The sequence below is a fragment of the Equus caballus genome, chromosome 7 (genome assembly GCF_041296265.1).
Source record: "Equus caballus isolate H_3958 breed thoroughbred chromosome 7, TB-T2T, whole genome shotgun sequence".
NCBI lineage: Eukaryota > Metazoa > Chordata > Mammalia > Perissodactyla > Equidae > Equus > Equus caballus.
In genome coordinates this window covers 43,015,145-43,041,002 of record NC_091690.1, presented here as the reverse complement: position 1 = coordinate 43,041,002, position 25,858 = coordinate 43,015,145, and the positions used below count along the sequence as shown (strand labels likewise).

Here is a 25,858-nt window from a genome sequence, read left to right as displayed (position 1 = left end):
TTAGCAGTTCCTATCTTGTGTTGCTTACTTGTATTTCTTGTGTTTCTCATTGGACCATAAGTAGTTAAAGGTGAATGGGGCTATGAGTAAAGGGTTAACAAAATTCTTTCTCTTTGCTCATGCAAATTGACTTTAGGTCCACTGAAAACCTGATAAAGGTAGAATATTACCCACGTTATCAGGCAGATTGCTATGGTAAAAATGACCTCTGATTAGGAAACTGCCTTTGGACTGGAGGACTATGAATGATGTAAAAATTCCTGATGGGAGCCATAGCTTCCCGAGTACTGTCTATCTTGAAACCAAGAGTTCCCCTTAGCAGACCTGGAAGCTATGCCTATGGAGCTATGATAAAGGATACTGGTTGGTTCCTATACTGAGCTTGAGGCTCCTCTGCCAGGAGTGGCTCCCACTCATGTGTGTGCTCCCATTCCCTGAAACCTGAGGTGTCACCTGGGAGCAAGGTCCCTGGCCTACTGTGAGGACTCCCACTGATGCTGCCCTGCTAGTAGGCTATGTTTCTCATCCTGTGTCCTTTGAAGGGGCCACGGGCCGAGCACTGTGGGCATGTGAATTTGATTTAGTTGCACCTGAAACCACCCAGAGCAGGCATTTCAAGGGCATAATAAATGCAAGGTTTAACTGAACTAATCACTGCTGAGAATTTCCGCAACAAATGAGCTAAGTGGTCCTAGGCATGAGCAAGAATCAAAATGTCTCCCATCCCTGAAATGTCCTTACTTGAATTGAAGAGAGCTTTTCATAAGTTTCTTTCTTTATATTCTTCATGTGGACAGTGGCAATCACTGTGGAGGAAAAGGAGAAACTCTGCATAAGGTCCAGCTCCAAGCACTGCGAGGCAAGGGAGAAAATTTACTCCTAGACCCAGGATGGAGAGCTGGGCCTCGACATATCCTGCACATACCCCTCACAGATATTTCACGTTCCACTTCATGGCTTACGGTCAATAATAAAGATAGGATCCTACAACTGTATGCACACAGGCACTCACAAAGTGCTTCCAAATATATCTCTTCATTTATCATCTGCAATGAATGACCCAGAGAATCGGGGCAGTTAAATATACCACATTATGGTATATTTACCATAATTAATTAATTAATTAGTTACCAAATAAATGAAGGCCAAATCAAGAAGTTGAGCCCAGAGAGGTGTAGAACCCAAGAGCTAAAATTCAACTATAGGTCTCCTGACTTCTAACCCTGAATATTGTTCTGCCTCTTCCACCACAAGAGGAAGGGGGCCACCAAATGACCGGGGGGGAGGCCAGCAGAGGAGAAAGCACCTGGCAGACTGGGGTAAAGAATTCCAAAAGTGTTGTTCTCTGGCACTAGTTGTCAGCACATTTCCTTTCTCCATATTGCTGTGTACCGACCCACATTTCCTCCCTATAATTCTATCCCATGTTTCTCTACTGCTTTGTTTCCTAGATTATTTGCCCCTAAGCTCTTGGGGTGGGTCCGAGGCAGTACTGTTTCTCTGACACTGTATCCACTTTCCGTTACCCAGTCATGGCCATTTGGCAATGACAGAGATGGCCTTCACTCTGTTCCAGCCAGGCCCCACTTTAGCCATCGAAGATTGAAGAGGATAGAGTAAGTTTTCTGAATTGTTGGGGCTCTGAGGGTAAAAGCTAGTGGAGCAGCAAGGTGGGGACTGGCTCCTTAATTCAGCCCCGCCACTTTTACCTAAAGGCCATGGGGCCCCATCCCTGGGAAATGGGAAAGATGAAGCATCAGAAGGACCCCTGTCTGTTTCAGACTCAAGTAGTAGAGGAAATAGGGCAAAAACAAAATTGTACCCTTTTCCAAGTGGCCTCTTATCAGTCCTTCTCCATCATCAGCAGTCATGAGCAGCACATCCACTCCCCTTTTCACCAGGGCCTGTGGGGAAATTCAGCAAGGTAAGTGACTGCCCCTGATGCCATGGGATTGCTTCTCTCTAGAAAAAGCAATGGCAATAAAAATACTGGAATAAAGCTGAGGAATGGAAAAGAAGGTCTAATTATCCCATCTGATTACCTGTAAGTTAGTAAATTAGAACAAAAACATCATTCCTGCCTCAGCCACACTCAGCAAGGCCAAAGTAACAATAACAACGTGAAGCCTAAAGGAAGAGGCAGTGGGACTGTTTGCATTCAGCTTAATACAGTGCCTTCCCCTAAGGACCCAAATCCTGGATTTTCTCCAGTATACCAGACAGCTTCAGATAAACCTCCTCCTCCACACTTTCACTCAAATTAACTACACCCCATGCGCCCAATTGTAGGACGGATTTGGGAACACACATACAACTGCTGATTTTCCTTTGGTCAATGGCAACTCTGGTAAGTTTTGGCTTAGTCAATCCATGGTCACTCTTACTGCTACAAGAGCCTTTAATGTCCGTACTTTAAAAGTCACTCTAGGGAGATTCTAAATCAAAGACAGAGAGAAGAGGCTAAGGAACTTATCTACTTGAGGAGTAAAACATTGAGACAATGGCCATGGGTACTGAGAAAAGCCGAAGGTATGCTTCCTGGGCCTTTGATCAGAACATCCCGACAGTGAAGTTGCCCCTGCAATAACCCCCATGCTAACCCCATGCTTGTTAGGTATAGGAGGTCGTCTGCTTCTGTTGCACTCTTTGAAAAACAGGGAAGACTGCGAGATGAATTGAATAAGTGAAAGGAGCCAGCACGTCATACATTAATCCCAGGCCACCCTCTGCCACCACAAGTCCTGTCAGGAGCAGCGTTTCAAGCCTCTGGCCCCAGTGAGCAATGTGGCCAACTGGTAGGTGGCCACGGAGCTTTCATCTAAACTAGAACACTTGAGAATGAAAGAGAGGTTCACAGATCCTACTCACAGGGATCGCAGCACAGCTTCCACTTCTAGGGTTGGTGGTTTTGTTTCAGACTAACCTTCTTTCTAATAACAACTAGACGAGCTGGACAAAAATATTTTTTAAAAATGTATTTGAAGATACTAGACATATATGAAGGCAGGACTTGAGGAGCCGAGTTCCCCGGGAGTTAGAGAGGTGAGCCTAGCATTGCTCACTGCTTTTCCCTTGAGCTGTTGGCTGACTCCTGAAGCATCAGCTGAGACTGAGAAGCTGAACAGATTTCCCAGAACTGAACTTTATGAGACTGGGGGAAAGAAACTGCAGCTCAGGGACTGCCAAGGTGGAGGGGCCACGACAAACCCTAGTCTTTCAGCTGGGACCCAAAGGGCTGCCCTGCAGGAGTAAGAGTGAACAAGAATTAGACTTGCTCTCATAAGGACTGAAGCTCAGCTCCAAATTATTGCAATTACCTTCCAGAAGCAAAAATAAAGCCATCTGAAAGATTATCAAGAGCTTCAAATGATCTCAATAGTGTTTTCATAAATAAATGTCTGACGTTAGATTGAAAAATCATTAGAATACTTTACTGAAACCAGGAGAAGAAAAAAAAGAAACAGACATATGAGATCAGATATTAGGTCTATTAGACATACATTTTGAAATAACTATAATATGCTCAAGGAATTAAAGAAAAATGGAAAATTTTGGCAAAGAAATGGAAACTATAGAAAATAATCAAATGAGAATTCAAGAACTAAAAATTACAATATCTGAAGTTAAGAACTTAATGGGGCAGGTTTAACATCAAATTAGACAAAGCTGAAGAGAAAATTAGTAAATTAGAAGATAGTACAGAAGAAATTATCCAGAAAAGAGCATGGTAGACATGTGGGATATGATGAAAATATCTAACATTTCTGTAACTGAAGTCCCAGAGGAGAGGAGAGAGAAAATGGAGCAGATAATTGCTGAGGATTTTCTAAAACTGATTAAAGACTTCAAGCCACAAATTGATGAGGGCAAAAAGTGTAAGCAGGATAAGTCAAAAAACCCCACACCTAGCCAAATCTTAGTAAAATTGCTAAAAATAAAAGAAAAATATCTTAAAAGAATCCAGAAGAAAAATGACATTTTAACAATAATCTCATCTATACTTTACTTCTTAATAGAAACAATGTATACCAGAGAATTCTCAAAGAAAATAATTGCCAATCTAGAATTCTACATACAGCAAAAATATCTTTCAAAAGGATGGTGGACTAGACACATTTTCAGAGAAACAAAAAGTGAAAGAACAGCATATCTGTGACAAAGAAACTACAAAAAGATGCTCTTCAGGCAGAAGAAAATGATAAGAGAGATCAAGTCAGAGATGCAGAGGGGGAAAAAGCAACAAAAAGTAAATTATGTGGGTAAATCTAAATGACTCTGTATAATAATGATAATAATAATGTCTTGTGGGTCTAAAATATATATAGCATTAAAAGAAATGACAACAAAACAGTATCTAAGATAGAAGGGAGGAAAATGCAATTAAACTGTTTTCAGGTGCTTTCTTTGCCCTGGAACTGGCAAATATATTAACTTATATTAGACATTAATAATTCAAGGATGAATAGTTTAGTCTCTATGGCCAATTCTAAAAGAAAAGTGAAAACTGATAACAAGCTAATAGAGGAGAAAATGGAATAATAAAAAATACTCAATCCAAAAGAAGAAAGAAGAGAAAAAGGACCATAGAACAAGAAAAATAGAAAGAAAATAACAAGATGGTATTTAAATGCAAATGTCAGTAATTTTATTAAATGTAAACAAACCAAATTCCTCATTTAAACAACAAGAATTTTCATAATGGATTAACAAAAACAGATTCTAATTATAGACTGCTTACAAGGTATGTACCTTAAATATATGGATATGGAAAAATTAAAAGGAAAAGGACAGAAAAGCATGTATTACACAAACACTAACCAAAAGAGAGCTGTGACATCTACAGAAAGAAAAAATATTTTGACATCACTTTTGCCTCACATTGGAGTTGTGTAGGTAGTTCCCAGTCCCCTCTCTAGGAGGTAAAAGCATGGGGAAAATTACACTGGGTCTTATTCATCCTCATATCCCATGGTACCATGCAAGCTATAGCTACTCAGGATATGTTTGCTCCGCAAACTAACAAAGTGAAAAAAGAAGTATGTAAATATGGAGAAAAATTAAAGGAGTACTAACCTTTTTAATATACAACATGTATCTTTTATCCAGATGATATGAACCATATTCATTCTCGACCTGCACAGCAATGATGGGGCCTCCGTTTTTGTACTGAAGGTCAAGGAGAGGAGAGTTTAACAGTGAAGCTACTAGTGGGGAAAGGCTGGATTTTCTCAATTTGCTGTTGCATACACATTTTTAGAGTGCCATAAAAATAATATTATTAAACTCAACACCAATTTAACTATAGTTCAGGCAATTTCTCTCACTCTACAGTCAGCAGTCACCAAAGGTCAACTGCTCTTAGAATCCTACCTTTCCTAGTACTCCCTAATTAATTAACGCCCATCATTTTCCCCCTAGTTCAATGGGTTAAGCATGAGGTTTCAAGTCTCCACTTCCACCCTTTCTGCCTTAGTACTACTTAAATTAGCAAAATGGCCCCCATCCTATCTAAGCATTGTCTTACCTCATGTGTGCTAGATCTCATCTCCTTCCCACTTCTCAGGAACTTTGCTCTTTGGAGTATTCCTCTGTCTTCTGTATCTTCTCCTTCTCTACTAAACCCTTCCAACCATCATTTAAATTGACTCAAAGTCCTATGTTAAAAATGACTTGCCCGGACCACTTCCACCTCCAGTTACCACCCTCTTGCCCTCTTCACCTTCATAGACAAACTGTGAAAAATTTCTTCACTCATTCTTGACTTATCTTCTCATCTACTCCTTTACTCACTGTCATCTCACTTCTACTCTTTCCATTCCACCTTCATTGTTAACATTGACCTTCTCCTTGCTAAATTCAAACAGTAAATTTTAATCCTAATTTAATCTATCCCTCAGCAACATTTGACACTCTTGGCTATCTTCTCCTTTTTGAGACCCTCTCTTCTGCTGTCTTCTGTAACATGTCCTCTCCTAGTTTCTGGCCTGCCTCTCTGGTCACTCCTTCTCAGACTCCTTTGTGAGTGCCTCTTGCCCTACCCACCTCTTAAAAGTTGATGTTTCTCATGGTTCTCTATTTTTTTTTTTAAGATTTTATTTTTTTCCTTTTTCTCCCCAAAGCCTCCCGGTACATAGCTGTATATTCTTCGTTGTGGGTCCTTCTAGTTGTGGCATGTGGGACGCTGCCTCAGCGTGGTCTGATGAGCAGTGCCATGTCCGCGCCCAGGATTCGAACCAACGAAACACTGGGCCGCCTGCAGCGGAGCGCACAAACTTAACCACTCGGCCATGGGGCCAGCCCCTCTCATGGTTCTCTATTAATCCTAACTTTGTGCTGGGTCACACCGCCTTATGCTCTCTTAATTATGCCCTCTTGCAAACATCTTCTCATTTTCCCTCCCTCTTGGTTCCTTTCTGTCTATGTTAACAAGCTCAATTATTCCTATCTTAATAGCTCTCTCCAGTGCAGCTGTCATGTTTTCTCCTCATATTGTGCACCTACCACATCCTAGGCAAGTTTCGTTGTGCCCACTTCTGCACCTCTTCAACCTACTCTTGGAGACACACACATACCACAAGGTACCCCTCCCAGCATGTAGAAATAAGAAAAAATAGTGTTGACCTCTAAAAATTAAACTCTATGCCAACAATGCAAGTAAGAATCTGGGCAACAGCTAGGGCTATGCATAAGTGTGACTGAAGTGTTTGCACACCAAAAACTGTGATCAACAAGACGTAGGAGAAACTCTGGGTGGAGAGTTGAAATGGGAGAATACTTAGCAAGCAAGGAATAACTGGCTGTATCGTACTCTGATAGGGGAGAAAAGAGGACACAAAGCCTAAAAGAGTGTTTCTCAAACCTTTAAATCTCATCCTCTGCTGACAAACACTGAAAAATTTTATCAAAACCTGCTTCTCTTTTCCTCCTTCTCATTCATCCAAGGAGGAATCTAGCAGATTAGAGAACAGAAAAGGAAAGAGGAAAGAGTCAGAAGTTGACAGTACCTGGAATTACCTGAAGCAAGAGACCCTGCCTATGATAAATAGAATGGAAAGTTCTAAAAGAAGGAAACTCAGTTGCAAGTGCTGATTCATCAGGACACAATAAAATGCTTTTGAAACCTCCCAACCTCCTTAGGCCCTGATTTCATGCTCAACAAGCAAATTTCTGAAGACTATTTGGTTTTCCGGCAGGTTCAAGGCTGAGAAGTGCTGATTTGGGGTGAGCAGTCTGGTTCAACCCTGCCTGGGAGAACTCTCCGCAGTGATGAAAATGTCCCGTGATTGCAGCCATACATCCACGTGTGGCTACTGAGCACTTAAATGTGTCTGGTGTGAATGAGGAGCTGAATTTTTTATTTTATTTAATTTTAATTAATTTAAGTTTGAATAGCTGCGGGTGGCTATGGTGACCATAATGGAGAGCACAGCTCTAATTTCTGTAAAGGACTATCCCTACAATCCTCCACATAGCACACTGACTCCTGCTCTTCAGTCACTGAATTGTTCTAATGGCTTCCCTGAGCCTGATTAACTCTTGTATACTCACAACGTTAGGAACCAACTCTGTCCCTAGTAAATTCACATTATGTGAAGCTGTCTCGTGGCCATGTACAAGCCTGTTCATTGCCTCCATTCAATCTCCTTCAAATGATTACTGTGAGGATGAAATATGCTAGATAATTAACTGCCTAGTGCAAAGCTTGACACCTAGCAAATATTATACATTTGTCCTTTTCCTCTGCTCATTGTCTACCTAGTATGTAGTCCTTTTTACATTTTCCAGCCATTTTAGAAATAGAGTGGCACACTATTTGTACTTAAACAATGAGTAGGCATGACACCATGGTTTTATTTCAGGGGACGTATACTAAAAACCTCCTGGGTCATAGAGATAGGGAACTGGGTTTTACCTGGAGTGGTGCTATCCTGGGAACCAGCATGTCAAAATAGCGATTCACGGCTTTAGTGAAGCCCTTGTAAGTTGTTCTCAGCTTCATTTTTGGATCCTGGAGTAACCAGCTAGGATTAAAAAGGCAAGGCTCAGACTCGGGGTGGGAGGTAGCAATAAGAAATGTTCAAGCATATGAGGCTGGAAAACATGGACAGCCCAAATTTGCACAGCCACCCTGGAACAGTATATTGTGAGATTTTAACCCATCTTTAAGAAAAAGCAGTCTGTGTTCCACTTACAAATTGCTCAGCACCTTAGCCACCACCTCTTTCCTCAGAATACAAATGAGGGTTGTATAACAATGACACGGTCTAGAGCAGGGTCACCAAACTGCAGCCCACAGGCCAATCAGAGCCACTGTCTGTTTCTGTAAACACAGTCTTATCGGGACCCGGCCACGCCCATGCATTCTCGGCTGTCTCCCCGTGTTCTGCCACAACAGCAGCATCAGCAGTCACAGCAGAGACCACATGTGGCCCTCAAAGCTGAAAATGTTTACTGTCTGGCCTTTTACAGAAAGTCTGCCAACCCCTAGTCTGGAGTGAGATTTTTATAAAGCTGTTCCAAAGCTTTTAAAAAATGCTCTTTAATGAAATAATCTTTGGCCATAAGAAAGGAATGAAGAACGGGTACATGCTACAACATGGAAGAACCCTGAAAACCTTATGCTAAGGGAAAGATGAAAGATACAAAAGGTTATGTATTGCACAATTCCATTTACATGAAATACACAGAATAGGCAAATACATAGAGACTGAAAGCAAATCTGCGGTTGCCAGGGGCTGGGAGGAAGGAGTGAGGAGGAGTGGCTGGACATAGGGTTTCCTTTTTGGGTGATGAAAAAGTTCGGGAACTAGATAGTGGTGATGGTTGTTCAACATTTTTGATGTACTTAATTGCCACAAAATTGCACACTTTAAATGGCAAATTCTATGTTACATGTATTTCACCACAGTAAAAAAAAAAAAAAAAAGATTAGAAGCAAAAAGAAAAACAGGAAAAAAAACCCTCTTTAAAAAGAGATAACCTGGGCTGGCCTGGTGGCATAGCGGTTAAGTTCACATGATCCACTTCAGGGGCCCGGGGTTCACTGGTTCGAATGCCGGGTGTGGACCTATGCACCACTCATTAAGCCATGCTGTGGTAGGCATCCCATATATCAAGTAGAGGAAGATGGGCAAGGATGTTAGCTCAGAGCCAGTCTTCTTCAGCAAAAAGAGGATTGGCAGCAGATGTTAGCTCAGGGTTAATCTTCCTCAAAAAGAAAAAAAATAGAGAGAGAATCTGGGGCTGGCCTCATGGCCAAGTGGTTAAGTTTGCACACTCTGCTTCCACGGCCTGGGTTTGTCAGTTCAGATCCTGGGCATGGACGTACGCACTCCTCATCAAGCCATGCTGTGGTGGCATCCCCCAGAGAAGAACTAGAATGACCTACAACTAGGATATATAAGTCTGTCCTGGGGCTTTGGGGAGAGAGAAAAAAGAGGAAGATTGGCAACAGATGTTAGCTCAGGGCCAATCTTCCTTACCGAAAAGCATACTTAAAAAAAAGGAAAGAGGGGGGCTGGCCCCCTGGCCGAGTGCTTAAGTTTGTGCGCTCCACTGCAGGCGGCCCAGTGTTTCGTTGGTTCGAATCCTGGGCACAGACATGGCACTGCTCATCAAACCACGCTGAGGCAGCATCCCACATTCCACAACTAGAAGGACCCACAACGAAGAATATACAACTATGTACTGGGGGACTTTGGGGAGAAAAAGGAAAAAAATAAAATCTTTAAAAAAAAGGAAAGAGGGGCCGGCCCCGTGGACGAGTGGTTAAGTTTGCGCGCTCCGCTTCAGTGGCCCAGGGTTTCAGTGGTTCGGATCCCAGGTGCAGACATGGCACCGCTCGTCAGGCCACGTTGAGGTGGCATCCCACATGCCACAACTAGAAGGACCTGCAACTAAGATATACAACTATGCACTGGGGGGATTTGGGGGGAGACAAAGCAGGAAAAAAAAAGAAAAGATTGGCAACAGTTGTTAGCTCAGGTGCCAATCTTAAAAAAAAAAAAAGAAAGAGATAACCCAATTTCTTGCTATTGGGACTTCCACCACAAAAAACTAGAACCTACAAAGATATTGCTAAGGTGGTAGCCATTAGTTTTTATTTTTTTAAAAAAAGTACTTTACCTCATTGGCACTACAGAGATGATGGTGCCATAAGGTGGAGGTTTATAAAAAACAAATACTATGTAATTCCCAATATTTTAAAATTCATTTTCTATGTCATTCAATGGAAAAAATAGTGCCAACAGACAATGTACATAGAAACCAAGACAAACACTTTGCTCTAACTCACATTTGAATGTGCTTGGGGCCCACATGGACTCACAGCCGGGGGCCTTAGAGCACAACTTACCTGGGCAAGCCTCCAAGGTCTAGGTCACTACCGATGTAGGGGCCTGGACACAGAATGACCCACAGCCCCACCTCCGAAGCCACGAATAGAAAAGCCCTGGGAAGTGAAGCAATAAAGACAATTTCACATCAAAAGCTGAGGCCTGAAACCACTGCTGTTTCTCCTCCAGGCCTCTTCTTCTGAGGAGCCTGGTCTACCAAGGTCCTCACAGGAGACATGGCCCAGAGGGATAGGGAGCCCTATACTCGAGAAGAAGGGACTCAGTCAAGGTGCTAGATGGCAGGACGTTGAAGTGAAAGTGCAGAAATCCTAAACCACACACCAACCTTCCCTCCGAAGCTCCCCCCTGCATCGCCTGCCTTGGCCAGTGGCGCCACCATGCAAGAGCGCGCCCAAGACACACTCACAGACCCCCTGTTCCTCTTGCTCCATCTCTCACTTCAAGTGATCACCACAACATGTTGATTCCTCCTACTTAACATTTTCAAACATGAAACTCCCCTTAAGTCCTATGGCTACCACGTTGGTGAAAGAACCCATCGTTTCACCCCTGAGTTATCACGATGGTTTTCTGACTCTTTCCCCGCTTCATTCTCACCTTCTTCCAATGTTTCTCCAGTCACTGTCAATGATACTATCACCATCAACAGCAAAGACAGGGGTTTATTATTACCTTGTATCAGCATCAGGCTCTATACTCAATTCTTTACTATTTTGTTTGACAATTCTATGAGGTAGGTACCAATATCGTCTGCATTTTACAGATTAGAAAATAAAAGATTAAAGGAGTGAGGGCTTCCTCAAGGGCCCATTGATTGTAAATGAAGCAACCAGAAGCACACTCAGGCAGAGCGCCTCCAGAAATGAGACCTTAACTCCCATGTTATTCTGCCTCTTAAAAATACTGTTGGCGTGATCTTTCTAAATGCAAATATGAACTTCCCAAATTAAAATTCTTCAAATGAATCCCAGTGCCTTTAGAATAGATTCCAAATTCTGCAGCATGATATAGAAAGCCAAGATGTAGTCCACTATCTCTCCAGCTTTATTTTTTGACAGTTCCTCCACTTAAAACTATTAGGAGAGCCAGATCACATTACTCGCAGTTCCCAGAAAATGTAACGTGTGGTAGAAAGTTAATCACCAAACTCATTCCCTTTTCTTCCTGACCACACCACTCAACTGCATTTCCCAGTTTCCCATGCATTTAGATGTGGCTATATGACTGACTTCGAGCCAACAGAATATGAACAGAAGCAATGTGTTCAAATTCCCCCCGAAAATTCTCCGTGCTCTTTCTTCCAATTACTGACTTCGACTTGATGCAGACAAGCGTAGTGGCAAATTTGGAAGTATGTGATGAAGATGGTAAAGCCATAAGATAGAAAGAATAGAAAGACCATATATCCCTCAATTATTCCTTGGAAGGAGACATATGCTCACCAGGAATACCTACTTTAGATTTTACTTAAATGAAAATAAACCTTTATCATTACAAGATGTTGAGACTTACCTGTTATAGCAGCTAATATCTCCTTAATTAATTTAAATTGTTCTCTCACATCTCTGACTCTGCCCTTGCTGGACCCTCTCCCTGAAATACCATGCAGCCCCTTCTAGTTAACCCCTGCTCAACGTTCTAATTTCCTTCAGCTGTAACTTCACTGTTGTCTTCCCTGGTCCATTCCCCTAGCTTGGGTTGTGTGTCATTAGTATGTTGTTGTTTGCTTCCTCTCTACAGAGAATCCTTACTCTTGACAGCACAAAGTGTATCATCTGGTCCATCTCCAGCACCAAAGACAATATCAGAAGTATAGCAGACGTCTAATACATATTTTTGAATAAATAATCAATCTACTATGTCATGTCTTAGAAACCCTGTAAACTATTGCCCGGAAATCTCCTCTTATAACTGAGACAGAAGGTTCCTTAGGATAGATTAAAACTGCAGATTCTGGATGGACACTTTCTTCTTCTTCTTCTTCTTCTTCTTCTTCTTCTTTGGTGAGGAAGATTTGCCTGAGCTAACATCTGTTGCCAATCTTCCTTTTTTTTACTTGAGGAAGATTGTCCCTGAGCTAACACCTGTGCCCATCTTCCTCTGTTTTGTATGTGGGCTGCCACCACAGCATGGCTTAGGAGTGGTGTAGGTCCATGCCTGGAACCCAAACCCCCAAATCCTGGGCCGCTGAAGCAGAGCACGCCAAACTTAACCACTACACCACAGGGCTGGCCCCTGGATGGGCACTTTCTAAACCACACTGTGAGTAAAATACACCACAGACACTAAGGTCTGGGTTCCACTGCAAATGACAGAATCGCTGCTCAAGAGGGCTTCAATCCAGGGAACAAAATCATCAGAGCTTCCTGAGGGTTCTAAAGCAGAAAGTAAGGTGCCCCTATTGCTTCAGCTGATCCCCACAGAGTCAAACACTGTCTCTGAGCCTGAGAAACAGACAACTTGAGCATTAAGACGTACTTCAAATCCAGGTTTCCAATAAAATAAAATTGGCTTCTTTTTGGCTCATGAAGGTTCCAGGGAACATGTCTGCAACGGAAAAAAGAAAAATATAAATACCCTTCACCTTACCCACTGTGATCCCATACTGACTCCTCAGTTTTCCTCTGGCACCTGGGCAACATCTAGTGTGAAGGAGACTGAATATACCCACAGCCCAACCTCTATGTGTGTGCACCATGAATTAGCTTCAAAATTTACTCCCTCACTTGCCCAGAAAAGATCCAAGCAGCCAATATTTTTCCATGATTCTGGACTTCAGGTGAGATAGATGTGTATGTAATGTGGGATACAACCACAAATTTCTTTTTGAAAATGCTCATGACAACACCTAAAAAATTTAAATCCACATCTGAAACAGCGAAAAAGGAAAACAATCACTAGACAAAAAAGAGAGAGCTGAAAAGTTTATAGGACTGGATTATAAATATTATTTAAATGAATAAAATGAAATACAGCAACCAACAATACATGATTCATGATACACAGCATCCATTTAAAAATTCCTAGGCATGCAAAGAAACAGTAAAATATGATGCATAACCAGAAAAAAAAAATCAAGCAACAGAAACAAACCCAGAAATGACATACAGGATGAAACCAGTAGAAAAGAATATTAAACACTATAACAAATATATACTATATCTTTAATAAGTAAAGGAAAGCATAACCATAATGAAAAGAAAAACGTAAGGTATAAAAAAAAAAACCAAATGAAACTTCTAAATTTTAAAAATATAAGATCTGAAATTAAAAATATCTGAATACTATCAACAGCAGGAAATGAAAAATATGCCAGGTGAGAATAACAGCAGAGTAGATATAGCAGAATAAAAGATCAGCGAACTTTAAGATAGAACATAGAAACTATCCAAAACAGAAAACAGAAAAAAATAAGACTGAAAATAAAAATGAACAAAGCATCAATGATATGTGGGATCTTATCAAGAAGTCTACCATACATGTAATTGGCATCCTGGAAAAAAGGAAGGAGGCAAAAATATTAAAAGAAAAAGAGCCAAAATTTTACCAAGTTTGATGAAAACTATCTACATACAGATCCAAGAATCTCAATGAAACACAAGTAGAATTTTTTTAAAAAAAACAAAAACGATCTACACCATAGCACATCAGAATCAAATTGCTGAAAACCAATGAAAAAGGGAAAATCTTTAAAGCAACCAGAGGGGGAAAAACAACAAATTATACACAGAATATATAAACATAAGAAGTATAGCAGATTTGTCATCAGATAATGAGCAAGTCAGAAGACAAAGAGACATTTTTAAGGTACTGAAATTTAAAAAAAAAAAAATAACCTGTCAACCTAGAATTCTATACCCAGTGAAATTATCTCTAAAAATTGAAGATGAAATAAATTTTTCAAAAAACAAAAGGTCAGAGAATTCATGACCAACAGACTTCCAGTATAAGAAATGTTGAAGTTCTTCAGCAGAAGAAAATAATAGTAGGCGGAAATTGCAGTCTACACAAAGGAATGAAGAGCACCAAAAATGGTAAACATGTGGGTAAATAAGATATTTTTATCAGTTTAAATTTCTTTCAAATATAATTAGATGTTCAAAGCAAAATAAAATAATAACGTATTATGAATTTTGTAGTTTATAAAAAACAAAACACATGACACAACAGAGCACAAAGGATGGGAAGGGTAAAAAGGAAGTATACCATTGCAAGATTCTGTAGTAATAACTGTATATTTTTAGAAAAGAGAGAACAAATTAGGAATTTAATTTTAAAACATAGACATAGAACTTTCCATAAGAACTTTGGCAACAAATCTAGGATCCGTGAAAAATAATTTAATTCATGTCCCACTTTCAACAATGATCATCCAGACAGAAAATCAATAAGGAAACATTGGACTTGAATGACACATTAGACCAGATGAGCCTATTAGACACATACAGAACATTTCATCCAACAGCAGCAAAATACACAATCTTCTCAAGCACACACGGAACATTCTACAGCATAGATCATACATTAGGACACAAAACAAGCCTTAATAAATTTAAGAAGATTCAAATAATATCAAGCATCTTTTCCAACCAAAATGGTATAAGACTAGGAATCAATTGCAAGAAGAAAACTGTAAAATTCACAAATATGTGGATATTAAACAACACAAATAAATGGAAAGATATTCCATGCTCTAGGATTAGAAGAATTAATATTGTTACAACGTCTATACTACCCAAATCAATCTACAGATTCAAAGAAATCTCTATCAAAATTCCAATGAAATTTTTCATAGAAATAAAAAAAAATCCTAAAATTTGTATGAAACTGCAAAAGACCCTGAATAATCAAAGCAATCTTGAGAAAGAAGAACAAAGCTGGAGGCATCACACTTCCTGATTTCAAGCTATATTACAAAGCTATAGTAATCAAAACAGTATAGTATTAGCAGAGAAACAGACACATAGATCAATGGAACAGTATAGAGAGCCCAGAAATAAACCCATGCACATATGGTCAATTAATTTATGACAAAAGATCCAAGAATATATGTGGGGGAGGAACAGTCTCTTCAATAAATGGTGTTGGCAAAACTGGACAGCCACAGGCAAAAGAATGAAACTAGACCACTATCTTACACCACATACAAAAATCAACTCAAATGGATTAAAGACTTAAACATAAAATGTGAAATCATAAAACTCCTTGGAAAAAACAGTTCCTTGACATCAGCCTTGGCAATGATTTTTCGGATTTGACAACAAAAGCAAAAATAAGTAAGTAGGACTACATCAAACTAAAAAGCATCTGTATAGTAAAGAAAATCATCAACAAAATGAAAAGGCAACCTACTGAATGGGAGAAAATATTTTCAAACCTGCAAATATGATAAAATTTGGAAATCTGATAAGGGCTTAATATACAACATACAAGGAACTCATACAACCCAACAGCAAAAAACCAAATAACTCAACTAAAAAATAGGCAAAGGACCTGAATAAATATTTTTCCAAAGAAGATATACAAATATCCAACAGGTACATGAAAAGGTTCTCAACATCCCTCATCATCGGGGAAATGCAAATCAAAGCCACAATGAGATATCACCTCACAGCTGTTAAGATTTCTATTATCAAAAAGACAAGAGATAACAACAGTTGGTGAGGATGTGGAGAAAAGGGAACCCTTGCGCACTGCTGGTGGGAAAGTAAATTGGTACAGCCACTATGGAAAGCAGTATGGAGGTTCCTCAAAAAACTGAAAATAAAACTACCACATGATCCAGCAATCCTATTTCTGGGTATACATCCAAAGGAAACAAATCATTATATCAAAGAGATACCTGTACTCCCATGTTCATAGCAGCATTATTCACAACAGCTAAGGTAGAGAAACAACCTAAGAGTCCAACGTCAGATAAATGGATCAAGAAAATGTGGTATACATATATACAATGGAATATCATTCAACCTTTAAAAAGAAGGAAATCCTGTCACTCACAACAACATAGATGAACACAGAGGGCATCACGCTAAGTGAAATAAACTAGACAGTGAAAGACAAATACCATATGGTATCATTTACATGCAGAATCTATAAAAAAAGAAGGAAAAAAATAGAACTCATGGAAACAGAGTACAATGGTGGTTGCCAGGGCCTGAGGAGTGGGGGAAATGGGAAAGGTTGGCAAAAGCGTACACACTTTCAGCTACATGATGAATAAGGTATAAGGATCTAATGTTTAACATGTTGACTACAGTTGATAGTACTGTATTGTATAATTGAAATATTCTAAGGAAGCAGAACTTAAGTATTATCACCAAAACAGACAAAAAAAGGTAAATAAGTGAGGTGATGGATGTGTTAACTGACTGGATTGTGGGTGGGAATCCTTCCACAGTATATACATATATCAGATCATCACTTTACACACTTTAAATACATTACAGTTGCTCCTTTGTGGGGGCTGAGGTATCGGGGCAGTGCTCCTCACAGTGCTCAACCAGTGGCCAGGCAGCCTGGGCAGCCTCTTCAGGTGCACCTTGCTGTCAGGTAGCTGTGTGGCCCACCTGCCCAGCCTGAGACTGCTCATGCACCCCAGCTCAGGGGGGCCCTCCTGGACCCAAGAGTGGACTCTGGTCACAGTGAGGCCAGATGGGGTGCAGAGGCAAGTCATCAGGAATGAGATTCAGTGCTTTGAAAGGCGGGGATTCAAGCAGGTGGGGCTGAAGATGCCATTGGCGCCAGGGACGCACACTTGCTGAGCACTAGCATGACCTGCGAACTCCTGAGGAAGCCCTTCTACCTATCCCTCACCAGCTATAGGAGCTCTGGCCCTACAGTGGTCATGGTCTTCTGGGCCATGGTCTGGGACGGCCCCATTGTGGTCCACACTGACTCAGCTGAGGCTGCCCTGGGCACCATCAGGGAGACTTCAGCATCCACATCAGCACCACCCACACCAGCATGTCACCCACACCAGCAACTCTACGGAGGAGGCCCAGAGAGAGATGCAGCTGTGGTTCCAGAGCATTGAAACTGGTGGACTGTGCAGATGAGGACCACCACAGCATCTACCCAGCCTCAGTGCTCAAGCTGCCCTTAGCTGCCCCAGCATCCACCCAGGACCTCTGCCAACAAGAACTTGAGCCCATACTCATGCTCTGCCCATCTGCACAAACCACCTTCTTGTCCACCTTCTGCTCAACCCCAGCCCAGAGCAGTTTGAGCCACCAACTTTATGTGCCTTTCAGCTCCCTAAGCCAGCAAAGGATTGGATCAAATCCTTCCTGCACCAAAGTGCCAGACAACCTTTGGGTGTCTCCAAAAAGGCAAGTGTGCTCCCCTCCCCTAAAGGGGACATTAAAGTTCATTGTGCTGTACACAAAAAAATTTCAATTAAATAAATGTTACAATTTTATTTGTCAATTATACCTCAATAAAGCTGAAAAATAATTTTAAAAATAAAGTTAGGAAAACTTGGGGAATTGGAAATTAAAAAGGACTAGACTGGGGCCAGCCTGGTGGCGTAGCAGTTAAGCGTATGTGTTCCACTTTGGCGAACCAAGGTTCACCAGTTCAGATCCCGGGTGCGGACATGGCACCGCTTGGCCCGTGAAGCTGGGGCAGGCGTCCCATATGTAAAGTAGAGGAAGTTGGGCATGGATGTTAACTCAGGGCCAGTCTTCCTCAGCAAAAAGAGGAGGATTGGCAGCAGATGTTAGCTCAGAGCTAATCTTCCTCAAAAAAAAAAAAAAAGGAATAGGCCTAATATGGTAAACAATATGAAAACAGTTCATCAAATATTATGTCAAAATTGTGTACAAAGAAATTTGGAAATCTCTAGCAAGTGTAAATGTTTTTTAAAAAAACGGAAATCATCTATTTGAATAGAAGTAGAAGACCTAATTAGAAAATGTTGGTGAAAACTGCAATAGCCCTCCACACACAAACTCCTATACTAACACCATCATCAAATGTTTTTAGTAAATTATATTCCTAATTATAAGAATCAAATTTCAAGACCCCATGCTATATAACCCATGTCAAATCAAAGTAAACTCATTTTATAAAGTTAATATAAAAACTGAAAAAAATAAAGAAATATACAGAAGTCATTCAGATCTAATTTTGGGGCACTTACTACATGTCAGGTACTGTTATAAGCACCAAGGATATTAACTTCAACAACACAGGCAAAAAACTTCCTGCCCTCATGAAGCTCACATTCTAGGAACTAATACTATAAAACTCTTAGAAGAGAAGGAGCCCACCGCATCCCTATGCCGCAAAGGAGCAGCCTTAGCTTGGATCCCAGCGAGGAAGCCCCACCCGCCAAGCACAGTGGCACCATAGAAACAATGCAGACTGTAAACAGAGACTTCAGTGGATCTCCGTGCTGGGGCAAATGCTTCCCAGGCGTGCAGAGCGCTCACAGTGCAGTTGATCCCCCAGAGAGGGAATGTGTCCTGGGCAGCTGCAGGAATAGGCATGGTAGCTCTGAGCCCAATTGTGTTCACTTTCTGGTGGAGGGGGGGAGCTCAGAGTGCCCCTGAGGTGCCACAGAGTGGCCCTAGCCCAGCGAGGAAGCCCTGCCTGACAAGGAGAGTCCACACAAGTGCCTGAATGCACCCCAGGGTGGGACAAGCACCCATAATACCCCCACAGCTTCCAGCAGACTGGCTGGGGCCAGAAACGCTGCTCCTGCTTCCCCCTAGGAGTAACAGGGGGACTCTGCGTCCTAAGAATACCACAAATGCCCCGACAAAAGATTAGTTCATCAACCACCATGAGAAACTGTAGCAACAATTCAGACCAGAAGGAAAATCACAATTCTCCAGAAACGAACACTGAAGACACAGAAGTATACAACCTAAATGACAGAGAATTCAAATAGCAGTCATAAGGAAACTCAATGACTTACAAGAAAACACAGAATGACAATTCAAGGAGGTCAACAATAAAATGAATCTCTTCACCAAAGAGACTGAAACTACAAAAAAAACAAACAGAAATTCTTGATACGAAAAACACAATTAATGAAATAAAAAATAACCTAGAATCATTAAGAAATAGAACTGATCTTATGGAGGAAAGAATCAGTCTTCTTGAGGATAAAAATGTAGAAATTCTACAGGTAGAGGAAGAGACAGAACTAAGACTTTAAAAGAATGAAGGAATTCTTCACAAAACATCTGACTCAATTAGAAAAAGCAACACAAGGATTATAGGTATTCCAGAGGGAGAAGTGAGGGAGAAAGCAGCAGAGAGCTTGTTCAAAGAAATAATTGCTGAGAACTTCCCAAACATGGGAATAGTTTCAGATTTACAGATAAATGAAGCTAATCGAATGCCCAACTTCATCAATGCCTAAAAGACCTTCCCCAAGGCATATAACAGTAAAAATGGCAAACGTTTGTGATAAAGAAAAAATATTAGGAGCAGTGAGGTAGAAGAAAATAACCTACAAAGGAACCCCCATCAGGCTTTCAGCAGATTTCTCAGTAGAAACTCTACAGGCTAGGAGAGAGTAGAATGATATATTCAAAATACTGAAAGACAAAAACTTTCAGCCGAGAATACTCTATCCAGTGAAACTTTCCTTCAGATATAATGCAGAAATAAAAGCTTTCCAAGATAAACAAAAGCTGGGGGAGTTCATCACCACTAGACCTCCCCTACAAGAAATAATTAAAGATGCCCTCACACCAGCAACAAAAAGGCAAAGGTCTACAAAGCTCTGAGCAAGGAAGTGAATAGACAGACATGATCAAAAACCTGCACTTCTCTACCAGAACAGGGAGGCAAAGACTCAATTACAACTTAAAAGAAAAAGGGAAAGAAAGCATTAAAAGTTAAGACAAACACTTCAACTTAGCTACAAACTCACAAAATTAAACACAGAACAATCTGTAACAGCAATTACTCAGAAAGGGAGAAGAAAGGGAAGGAACCTACTTAGGTTAATGGAGATAAGAGGCCTTAAGAAAATGGACTATCTCATCTCCAATATCTTTCATACAATCTTCACGGTAACCACTAAACAAAGAATCAGAACAGAGCCACAATTCACAAAAGAGAGAAAACTGAGAAATCCCCCTCAGAAAACCAACAAAATGAAACAGCCATCAGGAATATAAAGAGAAACAGTGAAAACATAGAACAACCAGAAAATAAGAGATAAAATGGCAGCATTAAGCCCTCATCTAACATATAAATGTAAATGGATTGAATCTCCAGTCAAAAGACACAGACTAGGTGGACGGATTACAAAACAAGATCCAAAAATATACTGCCTCCAGGAAACGCACCTCAGCTACAAAGACAAATATAGGCTCAGAGTGAAGCAATGGAAGACAGTACTCCAAGCTAATGGCAAACAAAAGAAAGCAAGTGTTGCCATACTTTTATCAGAGAAAGTAGACTTGAAGTTAAAAAAGACAATGAGATACAAAGAGGGGCAGTATGTAATGATAAAAGGGACATTCCACCAAGAGGACATAACACTTATTTTAATATATATGCACCTAACACAAGGGACACCAAAGTACATAAAGCAATTACTAACAGACCTAAAGGGAGAAATTAACAGCAACACAATAATTGTAGGGGACCTCAACACCCCACTTACATCAATGGACAGATCATCCAGACAAACAGTCAACAAGGAAATAGTAGATTTACAGGAAACACTTGACCTGATGGGCTTAATAGACATATATAGAGCATTCCATCCAAAAACAGCAGAGTATACATCCTTTTCAAGTGCCGATGGAACATTCTCAAAGATAGACCATATGTTGGGTAACAAGGCAAGCCTCAATAAATTCAAGAAGATTAAAATCATCCCAACCATCTTTTCTGACCACAATGCTATGAAGCTAGAAATCAACCACAAGAACAAAACTGGGAAACTCAGAAATATGAGAAGACTAAACAACGTGCTATTGATTGAACAACGATTGGATCATTGAAGAAATCAAAGGGGAAATTAAAAAATACATGGAGACAAACAAAAATGAAAATACAACATACCAACTCTTATGGGATGCAGCAAAAGCGGTCATAAGAGGGAAATTCATAGCAATACAGGTCCCCCTCAACAAGCAAGAAAAATCTCAAGTAAGTAATATTGAAATGCACCTAACAGAGCTAGAAAGAGAACAGACAAAGCCCAAAGTCAGCAGAAAGAGGGAAATAATAAAAATCAGAGCAGAAATCAATGAAATAGAGACTTAAAAAACAGTAGAAAGAATTAATAAAACTAAGAGCTGGGTCTTTGAGAAGATAAACAAAATTGACAAACCCTTAGCCAGAGTCACCAAGAAAAAAAGAGAGAAGGCTCAAATAAATAAAATTAGAAATTAAAGAGAAGAAATTACAACAGATACTGCAGAAATACAAAGGATCATAAGAGAATACTATGAAAAATTACATGCTCACAAATTCGATAATCTAGAAGAAATGGGTGAATTCCTAGACTGATACTTCTCAAAACTGAATCAAGAAGAAACAGAGAATCTGAATAGACCTATCACAAGTACAAAGATTGAAACAGTAATCAAAAACCTCCCAAAAAACAAAAGTCCAGGACCAGATGGCTTCTCTGGAGAATTCTACCAAACATTCAAAGAAGATTTATTACCTATCCTTCTCAAACTATTCTGAAAAATTGAAGAGGATGGAATGCTTCCTAACACATTCTATGAAACCAAAATTACCCTGATACCAAAACCAGAGAAGGACAAGATGAAGAAGGTAAACTACAGGCCAATATCACTGATGAACTTAGATGCAAAAATCCTCAACAAAATATTGGCAAACAGAATACACACTACATTAAAAGAATCATATATCATGATCAAGTGGGAATCATTCCAGGGATTCAGGGATGGTCCAACATGTGCAAATCAATCAATGTGATACACCACATTAACAAAATGAGGAATAAAAATCACATGATCATCTCAATAGATGCAGAGAAAGCATTTGACAAGAGCCAACATCCATTTATGACAAAAACTCTCAACAAAATGAGTATTGAAGGAAAGTATCTCAACATAATAAAATCCATATACAACAAACCCACAGCCAACATCATACTTAATGGCGCAAAACTGAAAGCCATCCCTTTGAGAACAGGAAGAAGACAAGGGTGCCCACTTTCACCACTCCTATTCAACATAGTACTGGAGGTATTGGCCAGAGAAATTAGGCAAGAGAAAGAAATAACAGGAATACGAATTGGAAAGAAAGAGGTGAAACTTCACTATTTGCAGATGATATGACTCTGTATATAGAAAACCCTAGGGAATCCACCAGAAAACTATTAGAAATAATCAAGAACTATAGCAAAGTTTCAGAGCACAAAATCAATTTTAAAAATCAGTTGCATTCCTATACACTAACAACCATCTAGTAGAAAAAGAAACCAAGAATACAATCCCATTTACAATCACAACAAAAAGAAAAGAATACCTAGGAATAAACTTAACCAAAGAGGTGAAAGACCTTTACACTGAAAACTACAAGACATTATCAAGAGAAATTGAAGAAAACATAAAGAAATGGAAAGATATTCCATGTTCACAGTCAAACATAGTCAAAATGTCCATACTACCTAAAGCAATCTACAGATTCAATGCAATCCCAATCAGAATCCCAATGACATTCTTCACAGAAATAGAACAAAGAATCCTAAAATGTATATGGGGCAACAAAAGACCCCGAATAGCCAAAGCAGTCCTGAGAAACAAGAACAAAGCTGGAAGCATCACAATCCCTGACTTCAAAACATACTACAAAGCTTTAGTAATCAAATCAGCATGGTACTGGCACAAAAACAGACAAACAGATCAATGGATCAGAATTGAAAGCCCAGAAGTAAAACCACACATCTATGGACAGTTAATCTTTGACAAAGAAGCCAAGAATACACAATGGAGAAAGGAAAATCTCTTCAATAAATGGTGTTAGGAAAACTGGACAGCTACATGCAAAAGAATGAAAGTAGCCCACTATCTTGCACCATACACAAAAATTAATTCCAAATGGATTAAAGATTTGAATGTAAGAACTGAAACCATAAAAACCCTAGAAGAAAATATAGGCAGTACACTCTTTGATATTGGTCTTAGCCACATCTTTTCAAATACCATGTCTACTCAGATAAGGGAAACAAAAGAAAAAGTTAACAAATGGGACTACATCAGACTAAAAATCTTCTTCAAAGCAAAGGAAACCATCAACAAAATGGAAAGACAACCCACCAACTGGGAGAAAATATTTGCAAACCATTTATCGACAAGGGGTTGATATCCAACATATATAAAGAGCTTGCACAACTCAACAACAACAAAAAAAACAAACAACCCAATCAAAAAATGGGCAGAGGATATGAACAGACATTTTTCAAAGGAAGATATACATATGGCCAACAGACACATGAAAAGATGCTCAACATCACTAATCACTAGGGAAATGCAAATCAAAACTACAATGAGATATCACCAAACACCAGTGAGAATGGCTATAATTACCAAGACACAAAACCACAAATGTTGGAGAGGATGAGAAAAGAGAATGCCCACACACTGCTGGTGGGAATGTAAATTGGTGCAGCCACTGTGGAAAATAGTAGGGAGAGTCCTCAAAAACTAAAAATAGAAATACCATATGATCCAACTATCCCACTACTGGGTATCTACTCAAACAACTTGAAATCAACCATCCAAGTAACATATGCACCCCTATGTTCATTGCAGCACTATTCACAATAGCCAAGACAAGGAAACAATCCAAGTGCCCATGACTGGATAAAGAAGATGTGGCATATATATACAATGGACTACTAGTCAGCCATTAAAAAAGACTAAATCATCCCATTTGCAACAACATGGATGGGCATGGAGGGTATTATGCTAAGTGAAATAAGCGAGACTGAGAAAGACAAACACCATATGATTTTGCTCATATGCGGAATATAAACAAATACACGGACAAAGAAGACAGTTCAGTGTTTATCAGGGGAAGGGGGGTGGGGCGTGGGCACAGGGGTGAAGGGGAGCACTTGTGCGGTGACAGACAAGAAATAACGTACAACTGAAATTTCACAATGACGTAAACTATTATGAATCTCAATTTAAATAAATAAACTCTTAGAAGAAAACACTGGGGAAAAGAGTCATGACATTGGATTTGGCAATGATTTCTTGGACATGACAACAAAGGCACAAGCAACAAAAGGAAAAACAGACAAATTGGACTTCATGAAAATTTAAAATGTTTGTGCATCAAAGGACACTATCACGGAATAGGAGAAAATATTTGCAATTACATATCTGATAGGGGATTAATATCCAGAATATATAAAGAATTCCTACAACTCAACAGTAGAAAAACAAACAACCCAATTCAAAAATGGGCAAAGGACTTGAATAGGTATATCCTCAAAAAAGTGTATGCAAATGGCCAATAAACACACGAAAAGATTCTCAGCATCACTAACCATTAGGGAAATGCAAATCCAAACCACAGTGAGGCCTAATGATCCACAATCATTAGGATGGCTATTATTTAAAAAACAAACAAAAACAGAAAACAAGTGTTGGCATGAATGTAGAGAAATTGGAATGCTCCTCCAATGCTGGCAGGAACGTAAAACAGTGTGGCTCCTGTGGAAAACAGGAGGTTCCTCAGAAATTAAATACAGAATCGCAATTTGATCCAGTAATCCCACCTCTTGGCATATACGCAAAAGAACTGAAAGCAGGACTCAAATAGATATTTACACAACAATGTTCACAGCAGCATTATTCACAACAGCCAAAAGGCAGAAACAACCCAAGTACCTATCCACGGATGAGTGGATAAACAAAATATAGTATAGACATACAATGGAATATTATTCAGTCTTAAAAAGGAGTGAAGTCCAACACACGCCTCAACATAAATGAAGCTTCCATATTATGCTAAGTGAAATAAGTGAGACACAAAAGGACAAATATTGCATGATTCCAGGTGCACGAGGTGCCTAGGGTAGTCCATCTCAGCGAGACAGACGGTAGGACAGTGGTTACAAGGACTGGAGAGAGGAAAGAAGGGGGAGTTATTATTCAGGGGCTCCAGAGGTTCAGTATGGGATGACGAAAAAGTTCTGGATATTGATAGTGGAGATGGTTGCAACACAGCATGAACACACATAAGGCCACTAATTTTGTACAGTCTTTAGAATCTTTGGAAAACTAGTTGACATTTTTACTAAAGCTGAACATATACCCACCCCATTGTCCATCACATCCATTCCTAGATATATATCCAACAGAAATGTTTACACAGTGTCACCAAGAGAGAAGTACAAAATTATTCATGGCTCCACTATTTATAATAGCTAACACCCAAAAATAACCCAAATGTCTATCCACAAGAAGAATACATTTTGGTATGATTATCAATGGAATTCTATACATTCTATACAGTTATGAGAATAAAGAAGCTAAAATATA

The 25,858-nt window shown here is 39.8% G+C and overlaps 1 protein-coding gene across 6 annotated transcripts in view; it reads right to left on the bottom strand.

Annotated features, from left to right (window-relative positions):
- The window catches only part of LOC100072895 (beta-galactosidase-1-like protein 2), a 47,965-nt gene that overhangs the window by 14,881 nt on the left and 7,226 nt on the right, over window positions 1-25,858 (bottom strand). For 5 of the 6 annotated variants that reach the window (XR_011440904.1, XM_070273934.1, XM_070273936.1 and 2 more), the window contains 6 exons: window positions 12,834-12,902; window positions 10,355-10,450; window positions 7,913-8,021; window positions 5,074-5,166; window positions 1,823-1,904; window positions 742-806 (listed from right to left, as the gene is read on the bottom strand). Coding sequence is in view for 5 of the 6 variants with exons in the window: in XM_070273934.1 (XP_070130035.1) it covers window positions 742-806; window positions 1,823-1,904; window positions 5,074-5,166; window positions 7,913-8,021; window positions 10,355-10,450; window positions 12,834-12,902 (514 nt within the window). In the remaining variant the exon portion in view is untranslated. The remainder of the gene's footprint in view (window positions 1-741; window positions 807-1,822; window positions 1,905-5,073; window positions 5,167-7,912; window positions 8,022-10,354; window positions 10,451-12,833; window positions 12,903-25,858) is intronic. The other variant, XM_070273938.1, reaches the window with a different exon arrangement.